At 36.9% G+C, this 13,067-nt stretch overlaps 1 protein-coding gene across 1 annotated transcript in view; it reads right to left on the reverse strand.

Moving 5' to 3' along the window:
- Window positions 1-1,984: 1,984 nt before the first annotated feature.
- Window positions 1,985-13,067, reverse strand: part of LOC122815140 (gastrula zinc finger protein XlCGF57.1-like) — a 179,777-nt gene continuing 168,694 nt past the window's right edge. Inside the window, exon 4 of the mRNA XM_044087394.1 lies at window positions 1,985-5,206. Coding sequence (XP_043943329.1) covers window positions 3,522-5,206 — 1,685 coding nt within the window. The 3' untranslated portion in view covers window positions 1,985-3,521. The remainder of the gene's footprint in view (window positions 5,207-13,067) is intronic.

Genomic DNA, 13,067 nt, shown 5'->3' on the forward strand with positions numbered 1-13,067 from the left:
TGTTTAACTTCTACTTTACTAATAATCTGTTCTATTTCCTCCTTTGTTATCTTATTTGTGCACTGTGAAATGTCCCATAACTGGTTGCTTTTGCCTGTATTCCTCTTCAAATATCTTTGCAGCTGCTTTTTTGTGTTAATTAGTTTGGCTTTCTCCTCTGCATAAATATTACACCATATCAGATATCTCTTTCTTTACCATGTCCATGTTTCTTTTTTATACCTTTCAAAAATCTCCAGTTTTTCTTCTTTATATTTTCAAACTTCCTCAGTCATTCAAATGGTCCAAGTTTCTTGGTCTATTTAATGTTTTTCATTAATCTGTTGTATTAATGAACACAAATTTGCATTTGAAACAATAGACAGTTCTTCTTGTGCAATTATTTTTCTTTCTCCTCGTTTCTCTCTTAATTTTTCTGAATGTATTCTATCCAGAAATTCCAGGCTTTTTGCATAATGGTAACACTACATAATTTCCTTCTCATCCTCAATAGTGTACTCCATTGACATTTGGTCTTTGTGGCTCTTGTTTAGCTGATCATTTTTTTGTGGACTACTACTGCCTTCTACAAGAAGTGGGGCCATCTTTCCCCTGAGCCTGGCCTAGCCTCATTGTAGGAATGTTTCCATGTCTTGAGGATTCTACACTGTCATTTTTTCCCATCCTGGCACCAGTGAACCTACCAGGATTGGGCAATTTTTTGTCCTGGGACTTGTGCATGCAGCTGTCTGTCTTTATTTTTTAACCTACTTCTGTCCATGATATATGTTGTATAAGATACAGTCTTTATATCAGTACTGTCTTGGTGAGATTTTGTAAAAAGGGGGTCTACCTCATGAAGATACTCACCAGGACTTGTGGATCAATTCAGTTTGAGCAATATTACTCTCCTTTGCTTGCTGATTTTATCACCTCTCTCTTGCTGAATGGTGTGTTTAACTGTATTTAAACAGCATTACTCATTTTGTTTAGATTACACTGAGAAAAAGTCCATAACTTTCTGTTACCATTATGTTTTATTACTATCAGTACAACTCTATGCATTAACTGTAAACTCTACCCATGTCATTTCATTGTGCAGGTCACGTTATGCATGAAAACAATTTATTTTAATGGAATTCTCTGTTGTTAGCTAATGGTGTTCATCAAAACAGTATTTTTGCACAGATTAAATGTGCTGCAGACCAATATGCCATCAACAAGAAGCTGAAATCTGAACATGAAGAGCTTCTAATTCGGAATCTTCATTTAATTTATGCCTCCAATTTTGTTAAATCATTCAATTCCTTACATCCTATAATTATTAATGTGTTACATTTCAGCTAACATTTCTATATCACATTATGCTCAATAGGTTTATTATATAGGTTTCTACAGAATATACTAATGTAATGTGTTTTAGTGGCTACTATATCCATTGTTCCTTCCCTGGTAGCTACAGACCTTCTCTGAAACAGTCTCCTACTAATTAATGTTTCCTTTGCACACAAGTTTTACAGACTGAACAGTAACTTTATTTTATAGCCTAAAAAGAGATTATCTGTTATTATAATTATAAATAATATGACATGAGAAAACTGGGGAATAAAAAATGTCTGACTGCTTCCTAAAGATTCTAAACGGGATTAAATCTCACTATCCACTCTGATTGGAATGTTAATCTGAATATCACTTCGATGATGCAGAGACACTGCTTCTTATTCATGAGAGGTGGAGTAGCTTACTGAAATGTGCGTTTATGTCTAAACATGGAAAGGTGTTAGTGAATCCCAAAATATATAAAATCCATGCCATGGAATACTGACTAATAGAGGGGAGGCAGAACATCCATATAGCAATAAATCATGCAAAAATGCACAGCCAGTCAAAATGTGCTGCAACCTTAGAATCACCACACAAGTGAACACCATGCTTATGTGGGATCACCAATGTACAATCCTGAGGTTTTACATGTTAACACTAAGACTACAAGATCATTGGGCTGTTTTCTTTTCCAAAGGCAAATCAATCTCAAACCAGTATAAATACTCAGTAGGGTTGTGGAGACACAACCCCCATGCCAGGGATGTTGGAGAGGGTGCCATTGTAAAAACAATACTTTACATGTATTTATTTTCAAAAGTGTCCTGTTGTTGACGTGGGATCTTTTTGACTGCAAGCATAACCATGAAGAAAAAAGACTTGCAATTTAATCACCAAGTCAAAACACAGGCTGATTGCAGTATGAAAAACTTCTTTTTCGCCACCATGCAATGATCTCATGAAACGATAAACACATAAAAAAAGAGAGTGAAACCCCTACATGAGGATGCATAAAGCTTTGCCCCCACAGAATTAACTAAAACTGAATTTTGCCTCTTGGGGAAAAGAAATCAAATTTGACCAGAAGGTCAATTCACAAATACCTTAGTCCAGGTGTAACCCACAGCTTGATCTGTTTTAATAGTGTTTTCTTATTTACATCAAAGGACTGTAAGAGATCTGCTTCCTTTAATAAATGTCTACAATACTGATTTTTGTTTTAAAACTCTTTACTGTTTTTCATCACAATTTCCAGGGTGAATATCTAAATGTTCCTTTCTTTCAGTCATTTTTTTCCGACAGTACTTTACCAATTAACAGCCTTGCTGCATAGAAATGTATTCTGTTAAGTCTGATGTATAATCTGGGTCCTTATGAATGATTCCAGTTACTGTATTTACCTTATTAATCATCAGATTCTTTAAGTCACATATACCTTCTGTCTCCTTCACCAGCACATAATACAATAATGTAGTTAATATCAAACATTCCCTTACGTTACTTCCTATATGACTAGATTTTCTTCTGTGATCTGCATGTCCTATTACTACTCTTTTTGCATGGTACTGTCAGAGTTTTATTTTATTTCTTTCTTTTTGCCATTTTACCCCCACTGTCTGTCAATCAACATCTCCCCTCAAGGCCAATCAGCCTGTTCATTACCCATCACCAGAGTGCTGGTTGACCAGGAGAGGCCATCATTTACACAACCATAAAGAGTGGTTGGTTGTCTGATTTGAGATCTACTTTCCATGTGTGGGGAAAGGTGAAGTGCTGTTAAATGCTAAGGTGAAGTGCAGTTAAATGCTAAGGAGGAGATGTGCACATGTTGAAATGCTGGGTAGGAGATATGCAGAGGGTGGTCTCCAAAGGACATCTCTTCACTTCCACATGGAGAGTTCTTTCCAAACAATTCTGTACCTTCCCTAAAAGCACTTACTGGTGTTTTCTTCAATCTGCACTTTGGGAAACTTCCCCAAACTGTGTACCTTTAACTATGGGCAACCCATTCCCTGACAGGTGTGTGCAAACTCTGTCTCTTCAATCCACCCTCCCCTCCTGGCTCCTCCAATGCTTGGGCCATTAACTGAACCCCAGACACCTGGATCGCAGTAAGGGCTCTGACCCCCTGTGTCACAGAGCCAGGCTAGCCTTTTCTGAATTTTCAGTTAATTTTTCTGATTTAGTTACTAACATTTAATTTAGAAAAATGTCTTTAGTTATGACATCTTGTCATGCCAGCTGAATTTTAGGTACCTGTTTTCTTGATCAAGAAGGGGCAATTTTCTTGTTTCGCCTTTGGATTTTCTCTCCCCACTGTGGAGTTTCTCATGGTGCCTAAGGTTAGCCTTCCGTGAAAAACTCTTATCACATGATGCACATTTATATGGCTTCTTCCCAGAGTGGACAAACTCATGCCTTCTGAGATTACTCTTTTCGGTGTATGTCTTGCCACATACGGGGCATTTAAAGGCTTCACGTCCAGTGTGAAGTTTCTTGTGGATTTCAAGGTGGTGTTTTCGTCTGAAACACTTTCCACATGTTTCACATTCATACGGCTTTTCACCAGTGTGGACTTTTTCATGAACTGTGAGGTCACGTTTGCATATAAAACTCTTACAACATGTTGTACAGCTGTAAGGCTTCTCTCCAGTGTGGATTTTTTCGTGAACTGTGAGGCTGTGTTTCCGTATAAAACTCTTACTACATGTTGCACAGCTGTAAGGCTTTTCTCCAGTGTGAACAATCTTATGACCTGCAAGGCCATGTCTATCTACATAACTCTTGCCACAAATGGAACACTTAAATGGTCTATCTCCAGCATGGATTTTCTCATGGTATATAAAGCATTTCTTTAGTACAAAACTCTTGCCACACAAAGAGCATTTATAAGGTTGATTTCCAGTGTGTATTTTTTCATGGACTTCAAGGCACTGCTTCCAAGCAAAGCTTTTACCACATATTACACATTTATATGGCTTCATTCCAGTATGTGTAATTTCATGCATAATAAGGGAATTTTTCTGTATGAAGCTCTTGCCGCATGTGGCACATTTATAGGGCCTAGTTCCAGTGTGGATTCTCTCATGGATTGTAAGGGCACCCTTCTGTGCAAAATTCTTATTACATATTGTACACTTATATGGCTTCACCCCTGTGTGGGAATTAATATGTCTCTGAAGCTTGGGTTTGTCTAAAAATCTCTTGCCACAAGTGACACATTTAAATGGTTTAATTCCAGTGTGTATTTGCTCATGGGCTGTAAGGTTGCTTTTCTTTGTAAAAGCTTTGTCACATGTTGCACATTTAAATGGTCTCTCCCCTGTGTGAGTTCTTTTGTGGATGGTGAGGGAAAACTTATGTGAAAAATACTTGTTACATGTGGCACATTTAAATGGACTGATGCCAGTGTGGACATTCTTATGTTGGATAAGGCTACTTATCCTTATGAAACACTTGCCACATGTGGCACACTGAAACAATTTCTCCTTTGCGTAGGCTTTTGGATGCATTTTCAAACTGTCTTTGCATTTCTCCTTTGCTTTCCTTCCTTCAGATATTCTGGAACATTTATCAACATCGTGAGGATGGACCCTCCTCCTTAATCTCTCATCAGTGCAACCTTTCCATCGTTTTAGAAAATGGAATCCGGAAACTGTTTTACACTCATCTGCTTTGTACATTTTGTCAGTCTTTTGAGTTTCCAGAACCACTTTCAGATCCTTCTCCAAAGTAAAATTGCTGTTACTTTTCATATATTTATGACGTCTGGTTCCAGTATGAGACGAGCCATGCACTGTAGGAGGTGTTTTATCTGTGGAACCCATAGCACATGTGGAACTTAGATGCTGTTTCCGTGATGACCTCTGACACTGAATCTCACTGCCATTTAACCACCTGTGAACTTAAAAACAAGTACTTATTATGACAGAACATGCTGCTCACAGTTTTATTTAAAATAAACACAGAAAGAGTACATGTATACTAAAATTGCACAATGCATTGTTAAATAGCATGCATGCCTACCAAAACAAAAAGAGTACAAAAATGCTGTGATTAGGTGTTAAATTTCCAAGTTGTTTCTTCTACAGATGCGCATCATACTGATCACTGCTGCAGTAGCCTTAGATATATGGGTTATATGCCTTAGATATATGGGTTATATGCCTTAGATATATGGGTTATATGCCTTAGACATATGGGTTATATGCCTTAGACATATGGGTTATATGCCTTAGACATATGGGTTATATGCCTTAGACATATGGGTTATATGCCTTAGATATATGGGTTATATGCCTTAGATATATGGGTTATATGCCTTAGACATATGGGTTATATCCTGCCAGAAATATAACAGCCAAAAAGCTTCCAAAGTTTCGGGACACCTTACATGCGCTCAAACTGTCAAGCAGCTCGAGTTGAGCTGACTAAAAGACAAGTCTGGTACAAATCCCTTCACAATTTTACTGCTGCTGAAAAGTACGATCCTCTCAGGCTTTCAAAGATTGACGGTCAGTTTGTGATTTCCTTTGCTGAGCAGATAAGCTCCCTTGGGGGAAAAAATCTATTTTCTTAATTTTGTTGGCGTTTTGTTACTTTTCTCTTCAAGAACATTATTTTAAAGCTGGGAGTGTTTTGTTTTAATGGACTGTCTCAAGGCTGTAACTCACTTTTAAACAGAGCATTTGTTTTTTCATGACAGTTTCCAAGTCATGTAAAGTAACTCGGAACATTCTTTCTGTGGAGAAATTGTGTTTATTTTTATTCTGTGGGGCTGGCGCAGTGTTTTTCCTGTATTTTTCTTTCAGAAAAGTAATGTTTGTGGACTGGTAGTATTTACCGGTAATTGGTGCTCGTCTTCCCTGAGAAAGAGGCACCACTTTCGTCTTGACCATGGAAGAGACTACCAGTCCTATGGCTGGTCTTTCTTCCAGCCACAAAAATAAACCAATTAAGCAAATTAGGCAGCCTTTGCCACAACAGCTCATTAATAATTTGCCTCAGCCCCAGGTGGGTGACTCTGCTGTACCTCAGACCTCTCATCTTTTATCCTGGATCGCCCTGGTGCAGCACATACAGTCACTATGAACCAAAGGTTAGCTATGTCCTGTGCAGCTGTTGGGGTCCCCTCAGTGGGCAAAGGAGAGCCATGCTTTGTGGTTCTGTGAGGGAACATGGAAGGTCTTCCTGTTGTGTCAGAATGCTGTGCCTATCACTGGGGAAGCAGTTGCTAGTATTAGCAAGATAGTTGATCCTATTTTTCCTGTCAAAAAGAAACAGAAGACCAAGCATGTATCTACTCCTCCTCAAATTTCTTTGAATGAGGGTAGTTTACTGGGTTTAGCTCAGGCTTTAATTCATGCTACTCTTCTTGTAAAATAGTTTCCGGTAAAAGAAAGGGGGATTCCTCTTTACACAAAGTGATTTAAGACTCTGAATCTGAACTGCAAGATGCAGGGATGGATACAGGGTTTCTTCCTTAGATTCCTGATTCCGACTCAGAGGACAGCACAGTTTCTGATTTGCCCTGTTGGATTTCTCTTTCTCTGAGACTAGTACTAGAATGTGTCAGTGTTTTCAGTGGGATAACACTGAGGTTTCTCAGTCACTCAGAAAATATGAATTTGTTAAAAGAAGGATTTGCTAGAACTTACACCCATTCCTCCTGTTCGGTCAGCTTTACAGAATGCATATCTTACTGTCTGCATTTTCCTGATAGTTAGCCAGCTGCCTTGATAAAGGCAGGTAGGATGTATAAAGGTCCTCAGTCTAAATTTTTTACAAACTATTCCCAAACCGGATTCAGCAGGTATAGCTTTAGCTGATCACACTGCTGCCAAGTACTTAGTTAATTCCAGTCCTACTTTCTGTTAAGGATGGGAAAATTAGTGATAGGTATACGAAAAAAGTATATACTTTTGCAATTTTGATTTTCAGGATTTTGAAATGGCAGGCTCATATGTTAAACTTTGTTTTGACAAATTGTGAAAGTATGAGGAATGCTTTATCTGCAGTTTCTATTTGTGAGGAAATCTCTGCTTTAAATAACGTTTTCTCCTATTTATGAGTCGCTACTCATGATTTACAGTGTGTGAATGACACTGCTAATACTTCTTCCAGAAATAGGGCCACTGGTACTGTTTTGAGGTTTGCATGGCTGCATTCTCAGAACCTACCAGATTGTGTTAAAAATCAAATGTCAAAGTATCCCTTGGATGGAGATTTAGTGTTTGGCCCCACTGCTGCATAGCTGATCAATAAGTGTGATGAAAGGGGCAGGCTGACCCAGGGGATTTTACGCCCTCCTTTTCCAGTTTCTCCAAGGGGCTTTTTATCTCCTAATCCAGTTTTTCCAAAAAAAAAAAAATAAAACAGTCTCAACAAAATTCAGGAAACAGATATTTAAGAAGAAGTGGCAAGGGGGTTTTCAAACGAAGTCTCAAACCTCCCAAAACCAAGGGCAGTCCAAAAAGTCTGAAAGACTATTCAAGATACCCTGCAACCTCCTTCCCACTCTGATGCTTTTTTTTCTTCCAGAAAGTCTGAATCTCCATTTTTCTTTCTGGCAACAGATCGCTTCAGACAAATGGGTTCTGAAAATCATTCATCGGGGATATAGATGGCAGTAGGGGGAAATTCTTCCTTTCCAGGGGGTCATTCCTCATCTTTCAGATCAGATTCTTTACTTTCCATCTGTTCTTCATCTCATGCTGTCCCAAGGAGTGACAGAACCAGTTCTTGCTTCCAAGGTGAGGAAGGGTTTTTATTCAAAGATATTCTAGTGCCAAAGAAAGGAAATATTTGGAGACCCAATCAAAATGTCACTTCACAACCTGTTATCTCTTCTTCCTCTTCCTTTTTCTAGTTTCCTGGTAACACTAGACTTAAAAGATGCTTATCATCACATCCCTATTCACCCAGACTTTTGATTTAACTTCTGGACTATCGACTGCACAAAGAATTTTTACAAAGTGTCTAGCTCCTGCTATAGCTCATTGCAGGCTACAGAGTATCCACATTTTTCCATATTTAGATAACCTTATTATCTTTACAGAGTCTTTTTCAAAGTATCAGGATCTCTCTCTCTTGGTTGAGAGATCTCTTACACAATCTGGGATTACAAGAGGACATTTAAGTGTCTTTCTCGACTTCCTCACACAGGACTGCATTCATGGGATGTCAGCTAGATACCTCAGTTCAAGGAGCTTTTCTTCCACATGAAAAAGTATACCTTTATTTAGATCTATTTCTAAGGTTTTCCATTCAGACTTCAGTCACTGTGAGGGAATACTTCAAGAATTTAGGTCTCATGGCATCTATGAGTCTCATGATACCCCCGGCAAGACTCTACCGGAGAAATATACAGTGCTATCTGAAATCACTTTGGTCCCAGCATCAACATCCTTTAATTTTTCAAAACCTAGTGCTGGGGTTTATTTATAGAGAAATCTTTTGGTGGAGATAACATACATTCTTAAATCCAGGTTTCTCCTCCTCCTTCCCTGCTCCAAAACAGTCAGTCATCACAGATGCTTCAAACTTTGCTTGAGGAGCAGTTTTTAGTTACAGATGCTTCAAACTTTGCTTGAGGAGCAATTTTTAGGAGGGATAAAACTGCAGGGGGTGTGGGACACCAAGGATAGATGCAAGCATATAAATATCAAGGAGATGTTTGCCCTGATTAAGTCACTGAACTCTTTGAAACATCTTTGGTCTCTAGTACCTCTTCAAGTGGTTATAGCCATGAGGTACATCAGCAAGCAGGGGGGATTCTGATCATACTCTTAGCAGACCAGCCATGTTAACTTCAGATACAGCTTCACAGTGCACTCTCCATCTACAGGCATCCTACATTCCATTAGTCCAAAAGCAAAACTGTGTGGCAGACAAGCTGAGCAAAACCAGGGGAGACCCTCATGAATAGAAACTAGATGAGGGGGTCTTCCAATCTGATCCATTTGTGGGGAGTTCAAGTAGACCTGTCTGTCTCCTCTTTGAACAATCAACTGGCAAGACTGTACACCAGAACTCAATGCAAGAAGACCTGCAGACAAATGCCTTTCCTTTTCTTTGGACAGGAATGTTCCTGCACGTTTTTCTACTCATTCCACAAATATCCAGGGTACTTCTGAAGATTCAGAATGATAACCCCAAGATCCCTGGTGACTTCCTTCTGGCCCATGCAAATATGGTCTTCCCTTGTTTTGGAAATGGCCAGGGGCAAATGCCACAAGATTCCTCATAGACTGCATCTACTCACACAAGAACAGGGGTGTTTGATACACCCAGACATCAACCATCTTCAAATGCCTGCCTGGATGATCTGGTCTTTATTCCCTTTAGCACCCGTTTACTTAGGATGTGCAGCAGGTACTAATGGAGGCAAGTAACCCGCTACTAGAAAATCAAATGTTATCAAATGGAAAAGGGTTTCTAGTTGTTGCCAACAACAAAACCATTACCCGTTCTGGGCTTGTGGTCCTCTGGTTATACAATATTTATGTAAGTTACCATCCTATGGTCTTTCTTACTTGTCTATCAAGGTTCATTTATCAGCCATTTAAGCATGTCTGCCCTTGGATCTTCCTTTTTCAATGCAGTTTGATGTCAAAATGTTCTTGAAAGGGGTTTTGCCTAACAGGCCTCCAAGAAAACTGGTGGTACCTCCTTGGTATCTTAATTTCGTGTTAAATCTGAGCCGGCTAATTTGGCTGACTTCAGATGTTTAACATGGAAACCACTTTTACTGATTGCTCTGAACATGACAAGCAAAGTATCTGAGTTGCAAATTCTTATGGTGAGTCAACCCCATATCATTTTCCATAGGTACAGGGTTTCTTTGAGAACTGATCTGTCTTTTATGCCTAAAATGGTATCCAAGTTTACTTTAAGCTAAACGATTCATCTCTCCATTTTCTTTCCTGAACCTAAAACCACCTTCTCCCTCTCCTTCCCCCTACTCACATTGCATTCTACCTTAACATTTATATATACATTATAACTTCCTCACTATAATCAACTCCTGAACTGTATGCTTTCCCTGGAGGTCACACACTATAATATACCTAATCATGAGGCCTGGCTGGCATTGGTTAACTGACCTCATCGCCTGTACCTGGCACGGATTAACACTGGTGATATTATAATATTACCTTTATCAACAATGTATAATTCTCATGCAATTTATATTTTTACTCAAATATTTTTTTTATTTTGATTTAAAACATAATAATGATTGTTTACAATTAATAAATATTCAACTATATACAATATTTACATTTAGCCTGACAGATTAAGATAACAACAGATCTATGTAAAAATAATGATGTTGATACATTATATTTAAATTATCAGGAAGAGTCTGATTCTGATTGGAAGGTGTCAATCAATGTCACAACTTTTCTCCATGGGTTACTGACTAATGGCTTGGGATGGATTCTCAGTTCTTTAGTTTTGATCTCCATTAAAACAGACTTCTTCAGTAGACAGAAAACTTCCTCCATGGTGGGTGCTGTGCTGGATTTCAATCTTCTGGTTATACATTTTCTAGCTACTGCTAGTACAGTCCATATTAAATACAAATCCAATTCCTTCAAGTGAGAATTATTGATTACATTCAGTAAAATTAGAGATTTTGTCAAAATAAATGTATCTGTATAAAGAGCTTGTAAAAAATGATTAATCTCATTCCAATGTGTTCTGATACTAACACAGTCATAAAAATACATGGGACCATTCTGCATTTGCTGGTTCTTGGCATCTCCAGCATACATTACTTGAGGTGTTTATCTTTGAAATGTTCTCAGGAGTTAAGAAGGATCCATGTAGATATTTCCATTGAAATATTCTCCAATGTTGTGAATGAGATGTCAATTTAACTGCTAGTAATTTCTCTTATCTTCTATTGATAGGGGAGCCTGTATACCTTTAGTTAAATATTGCCAATAGGATACTTTAGGAGCTGCCCTATAAGCAATTAATACATTCTATAAGTATGATAACTTCTTTTTGTATTAGTGTTGTTATAGATGATTTCAAACAACCAAGATATAAATTTAAGGGTACTTTTAAATGATGAATTGTTTACTATTCTGCATAGATCCTTAGAATATGTTAAAACACTCTGCAACATTAGCCAATCATTGGGTGTTAATCCATAGGCTGAGATGAAATGTTGTGTTTCCAATACTTGGTGTTTTTTAATACAATGAAACCAGCATATTAAGTTCTTATTTCCCATGAAGTAAAAATCTCTCTATGTACTTTATCTGGGAAATTTCTTGTAATACTGAATGGAGTTAATAATGCAAACCAAAAAGTTTTATATCTATATTCATATTGACAAACTTCCTAAAGGTGTCAAAAATATGATTTACTGGGTTTAATTTGGTTGGTTTTGCTATATTATATTGTAGACTTATATTCAAATAGTACCACATTCTATTTATCTGTAAGTATAAGATTTTTTGATAAAGCATTTTCATTCCTTAATATTATGGAATGTAGCCATTTCCAATTAGAAGAATATTTAGGATTTACCCAATCTATTGTAATTTTAAGTGTAGAAGCCCTTATGTATGTTTCAATGTCTGGAAATATTAACTCCCCTTGTTCCTAATGTCTAATGTGATGAGAATATGCCATTCTATTTTTCTTTGGATACCATAAGAACTTTAAGAATACTGATGTAATTTCTGTAAGAAATCTTTTTCTGGCATATATGTATATATATATATATATATATATATATATATATATATATATATATGTATATTACTTTAGGTAGTTAGGTAGTAAGGCCATTTTTATCAACTGCCGTCTGTCTTGAAATGCTTCAAATGTTATAAACATATTGTTCCATTTATTTACCAATGTTTTACTTGATTCTATAATGTTTGTATAATTAGTATTTAGAATCTCTACCATAGTCTTACACAATGCAATCCCCAAATAGCCCAAGGTTGGAACTTGCTTACCAATAATATGATTTACAGATACTTGTACCTCCTGTTTTTTTTTTTTTATTTAACAACAGGAACTTTGATTTTGATTTATTAAAGTAGAGACCTGAGAGTTTTTGAAGGTTTCCTAGTAGTAAATCTACTTCATCCAATACTTCTTTAGAGTTGGGTAAAGTGAGAAGCACATCATCAGCAAACAACGTTATTTTGTAATTATATTGACCATATACATCTATCCCTCTTATTTTTGAATTGCTATGTATTAGAATTGCAAAATTTTCTATACCAAATGCAAACAAGATAGGTGACATGGGACATCTTGTCTAGTGCCTCTAATGATCTGTATGGCTTCAGAGTTAAAAGGGCCTATTTTAACAAATGCTACGTTATTCTCATAAACTTTCTTTATAAATGCGATAAAAGAGAGTGGAAAATCAAATGTATTCAAAATTTTAACTAGATAAACCCAGTTTAAAGAATCAAAGGCCTTTTCTATATCTAAACCAACTTTCAATGCTTCTTGATTTTCTCTATTTAAATAATCAATTAATGTTAATATCCTTTTGATATTGTCCTGTGTTTGTCTATTATATATAAAACCTGTTTGATCTTTATTAATTATAATGGACAGTGGGACTTTCATTCTATTAACTATAATTGGCATAAATATTTTACAATCATTATTAAGCAAAGATATTGGTCTATAAGAATTGCAATATTTAGGGTCTTTAATTTCTTTAAAGATAGCGGTAATTAAAGAATATCTCCATGAAGGGGCGATTATTGCTAATGATTGGACTT

This window comes from Protopterus annectens, chromosome 11.part0, assembly GCF_019279795.1.
Source record: "Protopterus annectens isolate FY-2018-M chromosome 11.part0, PAN1.0, whole genome shotgun sequence".
NCBI lineage: Eukaryota > Metazoa > Chordata > Ceratodontiformes > Protopteridae > Protopterus > Protopterus annectens.